The following is a 22,042-nucleotide window of genomic DNA, read 5'->3' on the forward strand; positions in this document are numbered from 1 at the left end:
TTTGTGCTGCTTCTTGTTGTAAAATGGTTTTAATTCTCTCTGACATATTTTACAAAAAATCGCCAGCGGTTATTTTCATTGTATAAGCCATTCTCTGCAATGTTTCTCCACAATATCCTGCGCTGGAACTCGCTCATATGCAAACAAAGCGACGGAGCGGAGGCAACAAAAGCGGAGGGACCTGTTTTGCCTCAAACTGCTGCAGTGCGTCGCGTTATAATAAGGTGTTGTTTGTAGGGAACCCGGTCTCCTCTGACGTGGCTAATGCACACTGTCAGAAGCGTTTGCGGCTGATGCTAGCCTTGTCTCCACTCTGTTAAAAGTCACTGAGAAGGGAGAGAGGGAGCTGAGTGCAGTCCGGCTCACCATATTCGCCTGCCGGCTACACTTTCACCAGTCAAGAGGCAATGACCTTCATGCCAGCTCTGCTATCATTGGGTCCTGTCAGGGCCGATAGGTAGTCCATTTCAGTCTTTTCCCTGCCTTGGCAATACAGACCATAAACTTTGCTAATCACACTGCAGGTTGGAAAGGAAGCCTGCTTCTTTTTTTGAAAGCAATCTGCATTTCAACACTGTACTCGATTGCTTTCTTGAGGCTCTAAAGCACTTATCATGACACTGTGGGCACATTATCTCAAATGCCAAGCATCCAATTGAGGTGCAGGGCAGAGTTATTACAATGATTAGAGGGAAAGCTTCTTTGATGGCACACCATTTTAAAGGAAAGTCACTGGCTAGAAGATTATGCAATTACACACTGAAAAAAGTCTGTCTTAAATTAGTTTAGCTTCATCCTTCCAACCTGGTTCCAACCTTTAAATGCTGATTTCTTAAATAATCAAAGATAAAGTATTAAAAAAACTGAACATCCTTTTATAGTGGTTGATTTATAAGATGAAGCTATTTGAATGCTAAACTCCAACATTAAAAGCTAGCTTGTTCCTACCAGAGTGAAACGGGATTAATCAATGTCATCTGCATGCAGCAATGTTTGTCTGTATGGCTCATCCGGCTGCTGGAGCCACTGACATTATTGAGTGTTGCCCAGTTTCTAAAGATATCATATGATCTGTATACCTTGCATGAGTCCATAAGTCAATTTTATGGTGATGTGCTCATGGCACTCAATGATTTTCCCTCCCCGTAGCCAGACAGCAGAGCAGTGATTGGGGTTTTATGAGGCGGAGCGAGCCTCAGGTGAACAGGATTGAATGAGGGATGCTTTCGCAGAGGACCCGTTTGACCCTCAGGGCTGATTGTCTGCAGCTCCAGTGGTCAACAATCGCCATTGTGTGTGGTCCCATGGTCAATGAAGGGCTATTGTGGGAGCTAACCAGAGGGCTATCACACAGCAACCCAACATCCATCTGGCTCAACAGCTGTAGGAGCCAATAGATTTCCATGCGGAAAATTATGCAGCGCAAACAAGAGCCTTATGATTATTCCATTACCTTCATTCTCTGGGATTATCATGAATTTGCTGGAAATGGCCCTCGTGTGATTACTGCCCAACAAAGCATCCTGTATTTGGCCTTTGTTGAATATTGCAATGCAATCCTGCCTCCTTCAATTTATTCACTCAGAAACAGGTTTTTATTTTGGAGGTATTCCCTGATTGGATTTTCTCTCTTCCCCACCCCTCCCCTCTCATATCCCTGCCTAAGCTGAGACACTGAGGAGAGGTCAGTGAAAATCAAGTCAAACTGGTTGAATTAGTGCATTATTAAGCCTTTCTCTTCCGACCCACTTCCCCAACTGCTTGCATGGCTCGAGTCCAGCATGGACCGGTAACCTGGAAAGCATCTGAATAATCTCAGGACAGGTTTCACAGTAAATGGACCTCTTATGTGCTAAAATGGTGAAATGGGGTGATGCTGAAAGCTCCTAATTTTTTCACTGCAACTAGGGCTGCTCAATTAATCGAATTTTAATCACGATTACGATCTGGGCTTTCAACGATCATTAAAAATGACTGAGCCGATTATTAGCCCCTCCCTAATTTATCCGCGACACCTTAAAGGCCGTTCCGTGAAAATATTGTCGGGCATAAACCGGTCCGTGGCGCAAAAAAGGTTGGAGACCGCTGATTAAGAGGACCCGAGGGAAGCTCGGAAAGCTAAGCAGAAGTTATTTGGAGAGTGACTGCCGTTGGTTGAAAAGAGAGTTTAAAAAAAAAAAAACTTCAGTGGTGTTGCACACTATTTTATATTATTTTTTTAAAGTCATTGTTAACCCTTTAAAGCCGGTCAGAGCAGCACGCTCCGTTTTGCGTAACTATTTTTAAATCCCTGTAGAATCTGAACCGTGTAAGCTAGCGCAATAATTTGTTTTGCATATGAAACCGGAGGAGTTGTACTTACATTTTATGCCATCAGCTTGTCCTCGGTCACGGTTTCGTTCCACATATAGCTTTGCAAAAATTGCATAAAAAGCGCTTGCAGGAACAAAAACATAATATTCCAGAAACACGCTTTGCCGTTCCTATCAGCTGTTCGTAACACTTCCCACAGTGAAATGATGCACATGCTGTTTTCTTTGCAAATTTGCATCATAGGATTGTTTTTTGTTTTTCCTGCAGTATATAAAAATTGCTGTATCTCCAAAATAAAACTATGAAGACACTCAAAATAAATTTCCTGTGGTGGGAAACTATTTTTTGCAACTTTATTGTATTTAAAGTTTTGAGGGATAAACCTCTTAAATTTCTCCAAGTAGAAATATATGTAAACAAAACAAAAGCGATTTTCAATTTTTTTTTGTAGTTTATTGCACTTTTTTGCAATTTATGTAATTACTATGGACTTAATGCATACATATTATTAAAATATGGGCTATAACAGTTGTATTGATGTATAGCAACTTGAAATGCTCCCACAAATGGCACTAGAGCATGTAAAAAAAATAATATAAGCTCTGGTGGACTTGGTTCTATAGTAGGTCTTAACGGGTTAAATAAATATCGTCAAATAATCGTGATCTCAATTTCAGTGAAAATAATCGTGATTATCATTTTTGCCATAATCGAGCAGCCCTAACTGCAACTAACTTTCACACTGACTTAGTCTCTCCTTTCAGGCCTCGTTACCCAAAACGCCACGATCAGTCATCAGCACCTGATATGCAACACAAGACTAGGGAAAGTAACAATTTCCTCCCCATAAAAGATGGTGAAAGATCAGTGATAACCAAACACGGAGTTTCTATCTTTAACTCTAAACTAAGCTCATTAGGTGCTTGCTGTTTAACAAACAGATATGAAAGATGTTCTTACCCAAATTAATGACAGAGCGAACAAGCATGCCTCTCAAATTATGAAGTTGTGCTTATTCATTTTTTCTTAATTAACTCATCACCAAATTATTTAAACAGGAGATCTGACATATTTGCAACCGTAAAAAATATCCACACTAATCTAAACCAGATGAAAGAGCTAAGAGTAATGAAAAGAATCCCTCATTTTAGTTTTTATGTCAAATACATTTAAAATTGCAGGGCAGATATAAACGGGACTCTCTGCTCTTCGGAAGCTATATGGTTCAATCCCCAGCCTCTCTAATCCGTGTGTCGAAGTGTCCCTGAGCAAGATACTAACCCTAAACTACATATAATATTAAAGCCATCCATTAAAGCACTGCAGTGAATGTGAATGTGTGGCAAAAACTCTATATTTCCAGTTTATGTAGCATGTTTTCAAGATTTTTTCATAAACTTTGACTTATTAAGTTGCATTTTTGGGGCTACAGCTTCATGGGACTCCAATCATTCTTGTTTCCAGCCCCTCTGCACAACAGGATATTATAGGAGTGAGAGTTGTTTACTCTACCATGGAGTGAAAGGATCTTGTCTGCTCACCCCCATTAATGCTACAGCCAATGTGATCAGCCCAACTTTTGACCTACAAGTGGAACAATGCAGAGTGCTCTAGCATGTCCTGTATTATGTACCATGGTAAAAAGCTCATGCTGAAGGTAATGCTTTTAGGGGCAGAGGGCATCTGATGGGTGTGCTATTGTAAACTCTCAGAATGAAGCTGGTGCCTCACTTTCAAACAGCCTATTGGAAGGTCTGGTTGAGAAATGGCTTCCAGAGGGTTCAGAGAATGCTGGAGCATTCGCTAAAAAGAGGGGGGGTTGCCCCAGATAAAGAGGGTTAGCCGAGTAAACAAATAATAATGATGGAACAGTGTTGTTATTGTAAGAGCAAATAGCTGGTGTAAGCAAAGGAAATTCAGGTCCTTGCTCTGCGAGATTTTCCCACAGTAGCGACACTATCACGTTCCGAAATATCTGGAAATATCTCAAAGAGTTTCAGTGCTGTGAGGATATGAACTTAATTTTAGCACAAACAAATAATATTTGATTTTGGGCTCCTGTTTGGAAAATGAGTTCTTGTGTTGATGGAAATGTGATTTATTTATCAGATAGACCTTTAACCCCACGCCTGTTTCAAGGAGAAATCCAGTGTATTTCAGCCCTGCTGCAAAAGTCTACTGATGTCACCTCATCTGAGAGGCTTAATGAGAAACAGCACTGATGTCAGATTCCTCCCCGGCTCCCATCTGGATGAAATAAAACAAAAAAAATGGCTGCTAAAAATACGACTCCACTTGAGATGATAACAAAGATTTAGTGCCATTAACTGTGTAAATACAGCGTGTGGTTGGCTCCAGATTCATATTGAAATTCCTTCCTAACCTGGATGAGCTCTGACCGTAAAAAGCTTCCCGAAAAAGGGCCGCAACAATACCTTTAAAAGTCAATGATGGTCGATTTAAATATTTTATGCTGCTGAATTATTGGACCCTCAGTCTTCTGTCAGATCACTTGACAGAGTGCGGTAAGCCGCTGCAGTGAGAGGTCTTTGTTCACATTAACCCATGAAATGGATGCAGTAGCCTGGAGATAATGTCTTCAGGCTTAAACTGCTGCACTCACGTGGAAATTGAAATATAAGACCAAAAATCTTCCTGTAAGCTTTGTGAGGCGGCACTTACCCGCAGATCGGAAACAGACTCAGCGTCATGTTTCAATGATGGTCACCCACAAATTGCAGACACATTTGTAAGACCTACATGGTCTTTCTGTGACGAGTTAAAAGTGTCAGAATTTCAGTTTCCATCAAAACAGCATAATGATGTGTTTGCTTTTTAAATCCTGTAGGGCAGGAATAATAACAACATTTTTTCACAGTATTCCAATTTTTTCCTTTAGGCTCAAGTGATTGTTTTTATGTTTAAATAAAAAAAGCCGGCACACCCTATGACCATATCACACAGATGACCGTACCATCTGAACGTTGGAGCAGAAATCAAGACTCATCAGACCAGAACATCCAGTTTTCTATTGTCCAGTTTTGGTGGTTCTGAATTGTCATCTCAGTTTCGTGTTCTGCTGCTGTGGAGATGCTCATCTGCGTAGCCTGGCTGTAACAAGTGGTGATTTGATTTCCTGACTCCTTCCTATCAGCTTGAAGCAGTCTGGCCATTATCCTCTGACCTCTGGCGTTAACAAGACATCTTCTCCCAGAGAACTGCTGCTCACTGGATATTTTCTCTTTTTCAGACTATCCTCTGTAGGGCGGCCACGATTAGTCGACTATCAAAATCGTCGACGACTAATTTAATAGTCGACGGGTCGTTTGAAGCTTTGTAAGATCCTGAAAGACGCAGAAATAAGTAGTAGGATTTAAGAGTGTAATAACGGACTGAAACAGGAGCTGGCAGCACTGCATGCACAAGGAGGCCAGCTGCCGTTAAACCTCGAAGAAGAAGAAGCTGTCTCCGGTATCGTAGCTGTGTCCAAATTCAGGAACCGCATCCTCCTGTGCCCACATTTGTAGGCCGATTACGTTACAGCGACAAGACGAAGGCTGTCCAAATTCGAAGACTCCAACAAATGCAGCCGACAAATGTGCCCTTCATTTCCCCAGATTTGAAGGATGGGTCGAGTGTATCCTTCGTGGCCCAGCCTATCCCAGAATTCATAGCGCGGCCCAGCTCAGGTTCCAACAATGGCGGCAGCTAGCTAGTTTTAATATTACTTTTATTATTCTTTCTGGGTCACAAAATAAACGTTTAACATATTTTCAGGCGAGAATGTAACTGTGTAAACTTCAAATATCTGCTCAGTTTATCAAGACACCACATATTTTCAAAATCGTTCTGACGTTTTCGGAGACGTCTGTTACCCACTAGCTCGATAGCTAGCCGGGGTTCAAGGCTCACTAGAGCCGGCGAGAACACCGGACTCCCGGCAAATCGTTTTCAAACCCACCGCTGTCTTTCGCTACTCAGGTTAAACATGATATATAAGTCACTTAGATAACTTAAAAATGTTGTTTGGCCTTTTTCAGTATTTTATTTGTTCCTGAGTGAATTGGTTTAGCTGAGATTAAAGTTATAGTTTTTACACAGCTGAATAAACGTCAAGCAGATCATCAGAAGTGTGAGATGGTCGAGAATATACTCCGGTGTCCTGTTATATTTTAGATAGCAAGGAGCAGACGGCTGAGTTCATTAAACTCCACCGAAACAATCTGCAAATTTCATTAAAATGTATCATCTTGTCTTTATTTTTAGTTAGCACATACCTTAAACACTTAAAGCTGTAAGCTAATGATAGTTATATAAGAGCAGATGCTGCTGGTGCAATAAGCTGTACGTTTTACGTCCAATGGATGCAGAATCTGATTAGTCAACTAATCGCAAAAATAATCAGTGACTAGTCGACTATCAAAATAATAGTTTGTGGCAGCCCTAATCCTCTGTAAACTCTACTGAAGGTTGTTTGGCAGATCAGCAGTTTGTGAAATAGTTGGACCACCCATCTGGCACTTAAATCACCTTTCTTCCCTATTCTGATGCTTAGTTTGAACTTTGGTAGTTCATCATGAACATGCCTAAATGCACTCATTAGATGATACACCCCGCCCTTTGTGACTAAAAATATTTGTTTAGTTGTCAGTTAGTCATCCGCCTGTCCACTCCCCCCCCAAAAACTATCATTGCAGTTCTCTCCTTTAAAGTCACAGCTATTTCTGAAGCCTCGAAGAATACTCGAGTGGTGGTCATGGGCACCTGTCTGTTTAGGGAATTCTGTCCTCATTCATTTCCCCCCCACCACACTCAGTTTTCTTTCTGGTTGGACCTCGAATTCAAACAAACCTGTTGTGTTAACCCCGAGGCTGCCGCCTACCCCACGATCTGTCTGGAAAGATGCAGTGAGCATCCAGATCACTGCAGAAATAATTCATGACCACTGTAATAATCATAGCACAGAGTCCTGCTGCAGAGGTCAGAAGTCGCCATATCCTATCTCCTTTCACATTTCTCATTATTATTATTCTGCTCCAGCTTCCTGAGTTAAAAAAAAGAAACACCGCACTATATCTGGACCCTGTGTCTGCCAGGCCAGATAGGGGATGTGGACCTGATAAGTATGAGTGGCACAGGTGGGTTTGTGGATGACAGGAGCCTACTGCTTGTCACATTACCATTTCTCTGCTTATGGTTTCCTTGCATGCCTCCGAGGCAATCTCTGTCTTCCCCCCCTACCAGTGCCGAAAATCAGAGGCTGACATTAATGCTTTCTCTAGCAGGAATGCAATTCTTTGCCTCCGAGCTTGCTTCGACATCTGCCCGGCACCTGGGCTGGCCGACTCAGCGCACAGACAGGCCCCGTCAATAAATCAGCCTCTGGATTAAACAGAGGAGAGGCCGTGATAAAGCTGAGTCCTGAAGCTAATGTACGTGAGCTGTCAGGGAATCTGATGGAGTGTCTCAGGCAAGAAATATCCTGCAAAAACACACGCTTGGAAGGGATTTCGTCCTGTTTGCAGATTTTGATTTGTTACCTGAGATGCTGTTCTCTCTTGTCCTCTCAGCTGAACTCTGGCACAGTAGGTAATGTTTTCCTGATTTCTTTTTAAACCTTGCTTCGTGGGTTTTGTATCAGAATTGTACACACACACTGAAATATAGAACGTACCAGCAACAAGCCAAAAGCATTGAGTGCAAACAAAGCCTCCAAAGAGTGTACAATAAGTATCAGGCAGATAGTGCTAAATGGATCCTCTTGAGGTCTTTTGCTCGATCTATAATCTACCTAATTTCCCGTGTAGTGAGCGCCGTTGCTGCGGCTGGATCGAGCCTTCCTCCTCTTGGAGAACTGTTCGGCTACAGCGTGGCTTGGTTAGGTGTGGTGCCTGTCTGTCAAAGCCTGCATAAACAGAAGCCCAGCTTACCCCTGCGAACCAACCAACATCTGGTTAGCATCAGCCCTCTGCTCTGATCTGCCCCTTCTTCTGTCACTTGCCAAAGGATTTCTCTCATGCTCGTTTTTTCTTTTTTTTGTTCCTTTTTCCCCAAAGTGTTGTCACTCGTCCTTTGGCTCAGGACTGACTGATGTTTGGCTTAAATCACTGACATAATCAACAGTGTTTTACGTATTCTGTTTATATGTATGCCATAATTAATAGTAGCTAGCTGCTGCGATTTAACTCTACGGTTCTGGTCTTGGGAAACTTCAGTTGAAGGGGATTATTATTATTATGTTTCTCCTGATTTTTTTGGTCTTGTGTTTACTGTTACAATGGTGGAAGCTCATATTAAACATGGCTAAGTTTCAAACAATGAGGTCAGTGTATATACAAGTAATCCCTGTGAGCCAAAAGCTCAGGATTTAGATGGCTCTAAATAAGCTGTTTCAGACAGTTTGTCCTACTCTTGGCTCGCTATGATGTCAATGGGACCAGATATCCCTACCCAAACAGCACTCTCCATCGCTATTATGGAGGAACGTAGCCAGTAAATCACGCTCCATCCAGCACAGCACTATTGACATAGCCTGTATGTGGTGTTTGGGTGTTGGTAGCTCCTATATAGTGGAGACGCGTGTTTGGTCATTGGGAAGAGGTCATTTCTTCGTCCCTTAGCGCTGCTTTGACTTTGTTTTACCTCTGCCTGGGCATCTCACATACAGAGGGCTTTGGTAGTGCTGATTTAGCTTGCTTGTTGTCAAGACGATGGCGCCATGTCACTTACCTCAGCTTCACCAAAGCTGCTTATCTGTCTGAAAAATCCAGCTAGAAAAGCGTTAGGTATCTTTTTCTAATTGAAAGCATGTAGCATCAGTATAGCTTAGTGCTACAGCTATAACTTAGGCAATAGTTATTCGCAAATCTTCACCAATCTGTCTCAGAGTGTGTGCCTCCCACCAGGCGACCTGTGCGAATGTGGTCACTGCCATCCTTCGCTGTCCGTTCAGGTTCAGGTTACTTTACTTGTACCTGTTGTGTGCAGTGAGTCATCCATCCTCACGTGCACATTTTCAAAACAAACAGACAACAGACAAGCGTGCAGGTGCAAAGGCACTTCAGTGTTGACTGTATACTGTCCACGACTTTATCTGAACCTTTTAGATCTCACCCAACAGAAAAAATAAACCTCCTCGGGTAAAGTCAAAATCACAATATCAAAACCGCGTTTTAGCTCTCTTTCCCCAGCAGCTGTTGCAGTTTTAAATATCCCTTTTCTTTCTTTCTTTGTACCCTTTGTCTCTCTCATCCTCTTTGACGCTCACTTGCTTTCTCGTTCTCTCGTGTAGCAGCCTCCCTGGTTTCCCCGGTGCTCTCCCGCGGCTTGTCAGGTCCAGGTTTCCTTTTGATTTCTGTCATCGCCACCCTCCCTCCCGCTCAGAGTACACCTGGCTGAATATTGGCCCCCAGATGATAATAAAAACCCAGCGAACCCCCAAGCTTGTAAAATCTGGGCACAGGCAACACAACAGACTCCCCCCCTCCCTGTTTCCTAGATTCCCATCCTGTCTGGAAACACTGGTACCAGTGTGGATACACTAAGTGTTTGTTTATATTTGGAAAGGTAGCATTCCTCGACCGCTCCTCCCTGATGTGTGTTTTGGCAGAGAACATAAAAAGGGATTAAAGAGACAAAGCAAAAGGAGAAAGGGGATTTATGTGACAAATGGAAAAATATATAATGCAGACAAAGTTCAGTAGCTCTTTAATCCAATTCAGCCGTGAGGTTTGGTCAGAGCAGCCATTGCTGGAGTACAATTCTTGGCTGAAAAATGCTTCTTCAAACGCCTTCATTCCTGTTGATATATTTATTGATTTTTTCAAAGGTTTCGACGTCACATACAAAGAAGGAACAGCCTTACTTATGTGCACAAACTATATGATGGTGTCTTGGTACTCTTTACGCTTAACTGCTTCATTTTTGTTGACTTTTATTTTGAAATTTGCACACAGATTCAGCAAAAACACATATAAACTTCTAAATCCACACGTGTATATTTTCACATGGGTGTACCACGCATCCACAGGCTCTTCCACACAGGCAGCTCTGTGGAAGCGATCAAATATTGACATCTGAGGCACTTTTTCAGCTCCCTCCCTGAGAGATTTGTGGCATGAACAGCTTGGCCACTGTTCCCAACAGGCATGAATGGGACACTCTGTCAAACCCAAAGAGCGGAGAAGGAGCGTATCTTAATGTTTGGAAAGATAATCTGCTGGGATTTGGATTCCTGACGGTGGCGAGGTGTTGATGTTTGGGCTGGGCCCGGCCGTAGGTGCTGCTGGAGGAAGAACATCAGATAACCCAAACTGCTGAAACCCATTCTAGATGATGAACAGGCTCCCTTTTGTATCTTGAAGTAATCCTTGGTGCCTGACACTCCTCCGTTTGGAGCAGGTAGGCAGATGAAGAATATCCTGCTCACTGGAGGCATTTGTTACACAAACGTCCTCTACTCAATGAGGCCACTGTGTGAGCGTTACAGTTTAGGTACAATCAGGCGTAGTGTAAGCACTCAACTCAGATTCAGCAACATTTAATGAGTGATGGTTCATTAACTGCGTGCCAGAAAGAGATTTTTATTTTAGTTTTCATTTCAAAATGTAATATTTTCTAATGAACACTCAAAGCCGGGATTGTTACTGTTATTAGCTGTTATAGGTCAGTAATCTGGCAATAACATGCAGTAACTTGAGGCTTTTTCCAAAAGCCTGTCAAGCCTCATAGACTTCCATGATAAAATTTTGAACTTTACAGCAAAAATAACCTTTTTTATAGCCTAGTACAAACAAAGGTGTTAGTCTGTGTAGCTAAGTTCCTCCTCTTCACAACTGTATGCAAAAAAATAATAATTGCATATTTCAATTAAACTAAACCCGAAACATAATTAGGACACTGACAGGTGGGTGGACTTCCACCTCTCCATCATATTTTTGGTAATCAATTGCATTTCATGAAATTCTTCTTATTTTATCTACCTAGCAGTACAACCAAAACGTGATATGCATGTTGCTAACCAAGCTAGCTAGCATTAGCTGCAATCTTAGTAGTTACAAATATGGTGTCTTCTGTCTCTAAACATGGTCAACATAAGGATCCAAAGTGGTAACTCACAGTGGCTGATAGCAACCACCTTGCAGCTGGCAAAAGTCAGTGGTTGTCCAGAATGCAACTTTTCTATGATGTGAGTTTTTTGCAAATCAACGGGTTGGCAACTGGTTGTATTCTGGTTACATTTCTATAAAAATAACATTACTGAGTGCAATTAAATCACCATCCTAAATCGACTATGTCACAATTTGTGGAAGAATAATGAATTTGTGTTTTAATGTGAATTTTTGTGTTTGTAGATGGCAAAAGATTTGTGATTCTGATTTCAGTTAATTGTTGTATTATCACAAAACGATTGCAAGTATTTGCTAACTTGACCCTATCAACTTGGCCAAGCGCCTGCAGTCATTTAGCCTATCCTGCAGTAACTATGCCACTATTGATGGACGAGTAAGACTCTGTCTTATTGTGGTTTTATCACCATCTTGGTGAACCAAAGTTGCTTTGGAGATGGCACCTGACCGTAAGTGGTCGCAGACCTGGTCCCTGTTTTAGAAGAAACCCAAGGCAGCAAGATGGCACAGTTGCAATAATTTGGTCATGGGAAATTTATTTTGGTCTCCTACACACTGTTTTCCCCATGTGTGACTGTAGAATAATGCAATCTTTATAAACAGCCTATAACAACAACAACAATAATAAAAGTAACGTCATAGCTTAATAACAACCTCTAGTGTTTTTGTTCATTTAAACTGTTTTATTCCTTGCATTTTGCAAGGTTTCCTTTTCCATTTTGCACTATACAAACTGTCAACCATTATAGTAGCAAAAATACAAAAACGACGCTAGGAAATGACATACGAATAGAAACTATATATACAGCATATACTACAGAACTATAAAAGAACTGTAAAAAAAACTGCTAACATAAAACTTAAAAGTCATCAAATAAAAAATAAAAAAAAAGAACTGAACAAGTCCACATGTGCGAGCCACAAAATGAACAGCTATAAATATCTAATAACGGTAAACTCCATTCATTTCACTGCTGTGCTTAAAATTAGACTAGAATTAGTGAGTGATTTGTGCAGCGTGATCAGTAAGTTTGATTGGCTCTTTGGGAACGGGGAGGGCAAAGCCACATTTCTGCCATTAAGGAACTCTCCAATAGATTTCTATTAAGGATTCTTCGAATGCGTCTTTCTCTGTAGTGTCTCTGACTGAACCAAGATAGATGATAGCCTCTGAGGACAGAGAAGAGCCGACCTCCCACGGCAGTAGAGGTCGTGACCTTGTCTCAGCCCATTGTGTCTTCTCAAGAATCAACAATTTCCTTTATGAATTCATCAAATCATTTGGATGCAGGAAATGGTTGTCCTTTATGCGACCGATGAAAATATCTGGGATCACATCCGCCACTGACAGCAATCCTCCCTGACAGATCAAGCTGACAGCACACAGACCTCTATGTTTTTCCCACATGAATAATAACACGCATTAATCCAAGAAGCTGCGCGCTCCGGGATTAAACAGCAGGGCTATCAGTGGAGATATCGGGGTCTGAGGATATGAGCGCCTGATGGCTGAGCAGATATTATGACGCCAGGTCATTGGGGATGTGAGTAAAGACCACTGAGAGATGGATCACCACCACAGAGCCCCGAAACATCCTGATAAGACTAATGAATTTAACTAAGGCTGAACTAAACCTGATACAAGCAGCAGTGGCTTTAGTCTTACCGGATAATATGATAGGATCACAGTCATTAGAAATTATACTGGGGAAACGAGAATACATTTTCATTGACGCTAATTAAATTTGCAGTGTTTACATCTTTTGCCGGTGATGTTCACATAAACTTTGGAGTATTGGATGGCAGGTGTATTCGGCAGCAGACACATCTGTGTGTTTGGCAGGAAGCCCAGACTAACAGCCCTATCAGATGTAGTATATCTCCCACACCTTGAGAAGTCACTGTCATAACTCATTCTCAAGTGTACGGTGAAAAAACCCCCCAAAACAAAACGCCCAGAACGAAATCTTAAATTCTGTTGGCCTAACCTTTGACTTGCAGTAGCCCATGTGGGACTGTTACTTTCTATCAAACCTGCAGCTTTTCAGGCTTTTCAGATGCTTTTTCAGTCCCACAGGCCTTGCTGGCATGTCATCAGTCTGCAAAAACAAATATATTCCTGGAAAGCAGAGATAGGTTGGCGGGATGGGTTGGGACGCAGGGTTAGGGAGGATCGAGGTTGTGACCTTGTCTTTGGCTGGGTGTTATTCCCAGAGGCTGCAGACCTCTACAAGGTGTCTTATCAGTCAAGCCAGGCGGAGGTTCTCATCTGCAGACACATCAAGGTGGTGGAAGGAACTTACATCAGCGAGGATTTAAAGGAACGTATCCTGACCTCTGCAGCAACCAGGTCAGTTTTATCTAGCTTAAAGTTTATTTATTTTTTCCAGTCGACTCCAAAGCAGCCGATATAAGAAGCAGACGCTCGTCGGGGATGTGGCTCCATCGCTCCTAATCTCCAAAAATGTGTGAAAGAGCAGAGTGTGCTTGCGAGGCTCATATGGATGAATAATGCATCTGATGTTTTATTACTGAGAAATCTGGACCATTAATCTTAAACAGATTGCACTGGCTTTGAGTGTCAGACAGTCTGCCTGTTTGCATGTTTGTGTGGTCAGAAGTGTGTTGGGTTTTTTTTCACTTATATATATATATATATATATATATATATATGTTCCCTCTCTGCTTCTTGGTGCCAAGGCAGTGGGGGGATGGCACTCACGTTTAAAAATTTCATAAAGGCACACAAGCAGTTGGAGGGGGGCCTGGATATGGGACTCGAGCCATGGCGCGAGTCAGGGGAAGCTCTTTCCTCGGCAGCTACTGAGCGCCTGCTTATCAAACGCTCTCACACACTTGAGTAAACACGGCTGGATAAACATTACTGAGAAGCAGCGGTCGTAGAGCATGAACATCTGCAAACACATTACCTGACAGGTTAACAATAGCTCGGCCCCTGCTTTTATTATAGCTGCAAAAATCAATGCTGTGCACAGCACTGGCTGTTAATGAATGGCTTTTTAAAGTGCAATATCATCTGTACCATGGGCAATCCTTCCATTCATTCACCTTAAAAAGCTTTCATTCTGCACACAAAAAAGAATAGGCAAAATGTGTATTTATAATTAAAACGGTTTCTTATTTAGGAAACCTCAAGTGCAGGAAATAAATTACAAAATAAAGGTGACAAAATAAAGAATAAAACAAAATAAAGAGTCTTAAAAGATGTTGATTCAACAAGCTTTGCCAGAATAGCTTCAGTCCTTCTTGACTTTTTAAGTTTCTGGAACTCAACTGAGGGACAGACATCATTCTTGTAAAAGATATACCCTTCATGTATTTCCTCATTAGTCCAAAATCTTCCATAGGTGTTCAGCTGGGTGTAGACCTAGTGACCACAAACTCCATGGCATATGAAGTCTTAGTAACTGGTGCAAGCTTTTTATATGTCCACACTGCAGGAACGTGGGACCAGGTTGCCAGCGAAAGGACAAAAGGAAGTACTCATCAAAATATCTAGTGATCCCTCATGCCTCATTGATGGGAACAAGATCCTAAAAGAGGCCACTTCGACTGAATGGCTCAGGTTTTAACCCCATTCTACGTTATACCTACAATAAGGAAATAAAATAACATTTAGACATTTGCTTTGAAAAGAGGCTTCACCTTGTTCAGCAGCTTCAAGTCCAATTGTCATCTTAAAACACTGAGTACGAGAAACAATTTTTAGTGAAATCTGTTACCTGTAAAATTAGATTTACATGCAGCAGTCCAACCAATCTCGCCTTATTCAGTTTAATTTACCACAACGTCTCCTGAAGGTCTGTTGCTCTGTAAGTGCACATCTTGCTGTCAGGTGAAGTATATTGGGACTTTTGTAAAAGCCTCTTCATGATTTAGTATACTTTGGAGGTGCTTACGTACTCCTTATGAGCTTACAGCTCTTAGGACATTTTAAGCACTGTAAGGAATTGCATTCACCAGAGCGCTGGTCCTGAGAAATATGCCTCTGATAAAGTCTCGGGTCAGTAAATTCTGTGTTTTTTTCCCCTCTCCAGTCTACACGTGAGTACCTGGGCCTCGTGGGAACGGTACAGCTTTCACTCACGCCGTAAAACCGTCAGGAGTAATGCCTGGCTGAAGATATAACACGCGGCATTACATACATGAGTCATGCTTTAAATCTCCGCTTTAAATACCCTCCTATTTCACATGACAACAAGCATGCTGCATTCTCTACATTCCTTCATGTGTGCTGAGGATTATTTCAGTGCCCTGTCATTAGGACGAGGGCTACGTGATGACAACACTGACTTAGACAGCTTTACTTGACTTTGATGTGGCCTGTAAATATTTCCCCTGACACAGGGCTTTTCGCAAAGAAGGTTCCCCTTTGTGGAGCAGTCGTAATCATTATGGGATTGTGTTGCTAATGGTGTTTCAGAGACAGATGTTTTACCCAAGAAGGTTCTCTTGGCCGCTTGAGAAAAAGTCACACATTTTAGTTGATGAATTGGCAGATGTTGGTTTGTTGAATGTTCAGAGTGTGCTTGTTTTCTTTAGACCAGTGGTTCAGCATATTTGAACTTCTTCATCTTCAGGGCCACTCATGTTCAATGTGTTCACTTGAAGTCAGTTTTAATTGGATCTAGGTAACTTTCAGTTAGAGTTAGCTACAGTTATGGTAGGTACACCCTTTTTCATACCAGAACATATTGAAAAATAATCTGGTCTTTACAAGGTTTAAAATTAGGTGATGATATATTATCATACCAACATGCAGAAGTAGTTCGTGAAAACCAATCACATCTCATGATTTAGTAGCGTGTAGAACTACATTTAGCAGCAATAACTTGAAATAATTCAGGTCTAAATGACTTTATCAGTCTCTCACATTATGTGGAGGAATTCTGGCCCACTCTTCTTTACAGTGTTGCTGCAGTTCCTTGAGACTTTATGCACAATTCTGTCAAGGTCCCAACTCAGCATTTCAATCAGGTTGAATTCTGGACTTTGACTGGCCCATTGCAGCAGTTTGATTCTTCCATTTTTCAGCCATTCTGTTGTAGATTTGCTGCTGTGCTTGGGATCATTGACCTGTTTCATGACATAAATTGGGCGAAGCTTTATCTGTCAGACAGATGTCCTCACATTTGACTACCACTGTGCTGACAGCTAACATGAGGTGATTGTGCTGATGTGTTGTGTTTTGTGCATTATGGTCAAGCATCTCCACTTTGGTCTTGTCCTTCTAAAGCACATTGTTGCACAGGTCTTGTGATTTTTTTCAGGTGCAACTTTGCAAACCTAATTCACCTTAGGGTGAAGTTGCCTGGGCCTCCACTCCTGGGAAGACTGGCAGCTGTCATGAACGTTTTCCACTTGTAAATAACCTTTCTCACTGCAAATTATTTGGAAATGGCCTCACACTTCCTAGAAGGCAGCACCATTTGCTTCTTTAAGGTTATTGCTGATATATGTATCTGTGCTTTCACCTTCCTGTTCTAACTTTTCTGCCATACACAAGTTACACCTTTTTATTCATAATATATAAGCAGTTTCAACTGTTTATCCACACTACTAGCTAGCATACCTCCTACCAAAGCATGAGATCTTTCTGTTAGAGTGTACTTTGTTTCTTCTGCAGAACACATTTCACAGCTACAAGCTTCTCTCCGTCCACCCATGTGGTCAGGATGAATTCAGAGAACACAAACATGAACAATCATTTGCCATGGTTTGCACTATTGATTAACTACTCCTGGAGCCAACGGTAAATTTAACTTTGGGAACTTAGCACTGAGCACTAATGGCCTTTTCGCCTTGGGTCTGAGTGCCATTCTGGCCCCGTTCTGTGACACTCTGAGACTGACAGATGGCTTTAGGGCAGTGTTGTTAGGCACTGTAATTGGTTGCTTTCCAAACATGAAAGATTTGTCATGCTGATTAAGTAAAAATGGATGATTCCAGTGATGAAAGGGATGATGGATGGAAACTGAGTTAATGTCTTTTGTTGTCATTTTTTTTTTGCATGACAGAAATTGGAAAATGTGACACCACACTGTTAAGCATCGATCTGTTGTCGTTCTTTGCCCCTATTTGCCTAATGGTCACCAGAGTGCCCTTGAATGCAAACTCGGCAGGACACCTGGGCCTTTGCCATGTTCTCCTGGCACTGGTGCAAGCTGCTGGTGATGGCTGTCTTTGAGTGGCAGTCTCAGATGCGAGATTAGGTCCAATAATTGCTTAAGAAGCAGCAGACAAAACAACTGTGCTTAATGTATTTAGATCAGCAGTCTCTGAACATCTGGTGAATTTGCTCTCAAGGCCACAGCTTAAAAAAGCCCATGTAGTGATAACAGAAGTACTTTAGGTCTGTTCAGGCCCCAGATGTGGTTCGCAGGGAGGTCAGAATCATTCTGTCCTCATATTGCTCAATGCAAATTATTAAAAGTGCTGTGTTACAGGCTGTGAAATAGTTCAGTGTTTCATGTCTGAAAAATCAATAAGGGCATTGAAAGCCTGTGCCAAATAGTTGTATCTGATATCATTGTGTATGTGTTTTTCCACAGTATCATATGAAGTGTTCAGGGACCATCATTGCTACTCACCAGTCATGTTGTGGTAATGTCATAGCTTCCCTGTGAATCGGGGAAAAGACATAAAAACAATGCTTATAAGTAGAAGTAATAGCATAAAGATCGGCAACGTTCATGTAGTCATGACAATGTGTGAAGCTCAAAACTTTTACCCAGGAGACTGGGTTTGTGCTCTGTGTGAAACCAAAAGGGAATATTGAGCTGACTTGTTGTTTCTGCTTTTGTAAATGATCTGTTTTACCTGTTACTTTGCTTAGGCCTGGGCACCAAGCAACAGTATTGTGCAAAAGTCTTGAGCCATCCCCCAATCCTTTGTGTTTTGCTAAGAAAAACAGAATCATTGTCATGCTGCAAAATGAAGCTGCTGCTTTTGCTATTATGGCAAGAAAAAATGTTAAAAAAAGATTAAATCATAATCACGTAAAGTATATTATAATGGCAGAAAGCCCTTAAGTCAGCATGCTGTGTTATCGCAACAGTGTTACTGGTCAATTGCATTGTTGGTGCTGGGGTTATGTTGGTTTTGACCATTAATGCAATATTAGACCATTTGTCAAATAATTGGTCATTTTTGAGGCTGTGTTGCTGTTTTTGGCTGATTATGTGGGATTTCCCAATGTGTTTCCCAGAAAAGTGTATTGCTATGATATAGTGTATCACTACAACAAGAAAAATTTCCATATTGACCAAACTTGTCTCGTGTGGACACTCTGCTGTATTTTATCATCAAGGGTTTTCCCACAAAGTTTGGAAACTGCAGACACTGTGTTTGTTTTTCATTTTTTTCCTTGAATTCTGGTCTACAACAGTGACTTTGTGCTTTATTGAAGGGATTTATTTTGGCAGTGACTAATTAGAGAACTGAGATTACAATAGCTGCAAAGGGAGTTATGTTCAGAAGCAGGCCAAGGCGCCGTAGTTGCAGTAAAAGCAAAAATAAAAGGATCTAAAAAAAGTGGATGGTTTGCAGATACTATGACCATTTTTCCCCTCCTAGACTGAGATTTCTGGCTTAGGGACTTCTTCTTGGGAATCCCCATTATTCAATTACACTCACAGCACATGATGAGAGTGTCTGGAAATCAATGGAGAGCATCTGTCCCACAGAGATAACCATTTACCCATGAGATGTATCGTGAGCTGTCAAGCTAATATCTAATTAATTAGTCTTAAACCTCCACCGCACTGATCTGACAGCACAGTGTGTGCTCTGCTGTGTACTGCAGGTAGACACTGAGTATCTGAAAACCCAGATGTTTGAAGTATGGTGCCCGCTGTATGTGGCCTATTTCTCACAGTTACAACCCCCTTCTGCTATATGATGTCAGACCACTAAGAAGCAAATCATTAGGCCAAAGCCGAGAAATCCTAACATCTGTTTCTTCCATTCTGCTCTCAGCCTTAGCTCATTTTGTGTGTGCTGTAACTCAGTAGCGCTATTCCCAGCTGACATTACACTGCCGGGCTTGCTTCTGGGCCAGCCATTAGAAGTTACCCAGAGGTACTTCTGGAATTACACATGGAGAGGGGATAAGAGGCTAAACTGAATTATCACACCTTTTAAAAAGCACTCCTGTCTTGACGTTCTTTGACATTTATGAAAGCAACACGAGGATGCAGTCAGGGTGTGATTTTGCATGTATTCCTTTAATCATTGTTAGCATTTGACTCTTTGATCATTTACACATAAAGTTTTCTTTCTCTCGGCAGGAATACATGGACGCCAACAAATGCATTGATGAACTTCTCAAGCAGCTCGAGGAGGAGCGCCGAAACGTTCGAAGGTAAGAGGTTCTGCCTGAAGATATCAGCAGCTGCCTGCAATTCATTGCCAACCAGAGGCTGCAGAACAATGTTGTTTGGTTTTGAGCTTGAGACAAGCTTTGTGCACAGTTCTTGAGAAATGCTTTTTGTGTTGGAAGCACACTAAAAGTGGCAGACAAAGGGGGAGACTCTAAGCTCAGTTTGGGGTTGACTGGGGGCATTTCTCATGGAGGTCCTTTGGAGCAGATTTGCACAGACAATGGAAATGAAGAGCTTATGGAGATGCCAATCTAATGACCTTGTCCCCTCAATGCTGCTATCATCCTTTCCCTTCCAGCGATGCACAGCCCCCATAGAAAAGAGAGACAATTTTTAAACTTCACCCTCTTTTGTACAACCCTTTCTCCATCTCAATGGAGCTGTATTCCCCCGGCTCAAAGTAATTTTCCCCCTGAGTGAGCAAAGAGGGGCTGGGGGTTGGACAGAGGGGAAAGGGGAATAAGGGTCTCAGGATCGGTGGCTGCGGGGGGTTAAATGACCACTGACCATCCCCTTTACTCGGCCAGGACAGCCCCTTAATAAAGGAAGTGATGTGTAAAGGAATGACCCTCTCATCTAAGTCATCCCCACCCAACTTTCTAAGACATCTCGTGTGAGAGCCAGAGTGACCTAATAGCCACTTAGATGACCTGTGCAAACTGACCTGGGGACCAAATGGTTTCAAAAGCCTTGAACTTGTACAACTGCAAATGATTGAAGTACCCCGATTACCCTGGAAGCTGCATGTGAAACACAAATGCCCCGAGTAGTGTAGATTGGGCATTAACTGGTCATTAACCTGCCAGCGCCCTACCATGGAGTCCATGTGATGTCTGATTGCCCACTAGTGAAAAAATAGTGGATAAATGCCAGTGGGCTCTCTTCATGGTGCTCCCTTTTCAAAGCTCTACCTGTCCAGCTTCTGTCCAGCTTCCCATTTACTGTTTGTACCCCATGTGAGAAGGAAAAACCCCCCCTTTGGAGTGTACTCCAACCTGATCCTTCTAAGGTTGTCCAAACTGGCTTAAAAACAAGGTTAGTACCCTGTTTCTGATTGGGTAAATTATACCTTTAAATGATCTAATGCTACATGGCATTGTACTTTGAAGTGCTTAAGCGTTGACATGTAAGCGTTGTGTCTTAGCCTTTGGCCACGTCTCTTCCTTTTGCTCTTATCTCCGCAAGGCATCAAACTTGGTCTTCTACAATGTTTTTCTAGCCATTGTGCCATTGTGTAAAACGCTCAGTCAGTAAAAGTAGACAAAACCTGAGAAACCAAACCAAACCACTAACGGTCAGTTTGGTATGTTTTAGAAAGGACTAGACCGATTCTCTAAGTATCCCCCAATGCACCCCTGCCTTGTAAAACTGACATTTGTTTCCTTGAGGTTCAAAGATATAAACTCACTCATAACTCAAAGTAGTTTTTGCCATTTGAAGTACATCTTTCAAGTCAGTATCTTGATTGAAAGAATCATGGATAAAGGCTCCAGTTTTTCACGTAATGCTGGTGTCTTGAGGAGAAGTGCTATTTATAAAGATTGCTTTTGTCTTCCATGGGCTCCAGTGAGAGATTCAACTGTGAGGGGCTCTGCATTGTTGCAAGCCTCTAGATGTTGTAAACAAACCAGTGGAAATCCGTACTTTGAAAATTCCTTGTCTTTGAAGCTCAGTTTTTAGAAACAACATACCACCAGCCAGGATTTGTTCTCATTTCTTTTCCAGTGTTGTTCGATTCAGAGCGGCGACAGTGATGAATGATTTCACAAAGGCTTTTGTTCAGCTAAAACATAGACCTCGACTTAAAAAAAAACAAAAAAAAACAAAAAACAAAAAACCGCCTCCTTTCCCTTATTAGGCAGCATCTCACGATGCTGTAGATGTCTCGCTCCACCCCTAAGAATATGGGGCCCATCAATCAGTCAAGAGGAGAAAGAGAAGCCCGTACATTCCTCTAGTTCTTTGCATCCTTCCTTATGACCCAGTGACCTACTACATTCATGGCTCTCATTGTACCATATTATGGGGTAGTTTCACACTGGCAAAGTACACCAATTGGACAATTATGGCTGATCTCTGTCCTAATTTCACTTTTTTCTTTTATGTTAGAAGGCAGATACTACTTTCATTTAATTGCTAAATATGTACATCTTGGTCTTACTTTATATTTTGATCAAATGGGAAACTTCTTTTGTCCAG

General features: G+C 41.8%; 1 protein-coding gene across 8 annotated transcripts in view; it reads left to right on the plus strand.

The window, feature by feature from the left end:
• The window catches only part of LOC309700519 (nck-associated protein 5-like), a 188,052-nt gene that overhangs the window by 42,408 nt on the left and 123,602 nt on the right, over window positions 1–22,042 (plus strand). For 7 of the 8 annotated variants that reach the window (XM_082524102.1, XM_082524101.1, XM_082524104.1 and 4 more), the window contains one exon: window positions 19,751–19,824. In XM_082524102.1, coding sequence (XP_082380228.1) covers window positions 19,751–19,824 — 74 coding nt within the window. Of the gene's footprint in view, window positions 1–13,644; window positions 13,792–19,750; window positions 19,825–22,042 lie in introns of those variants that run through there. The other variant, XM_082524107.1, reaches the window with a different exon arrangement.

The sequence above is a fragment of the Aulonocara stuartgranti genome (assembly GCF_965226115.1).
Source record: "Aulonocara stuartgranti genome assembly, chromosome: 23".
Lineage (NCBI taxonomy): Eukaryota > Metazoa > Chordata > Actinopteri > Cichliformes > Cichlidae > Aulonocara > Aulonocara stuartgranti.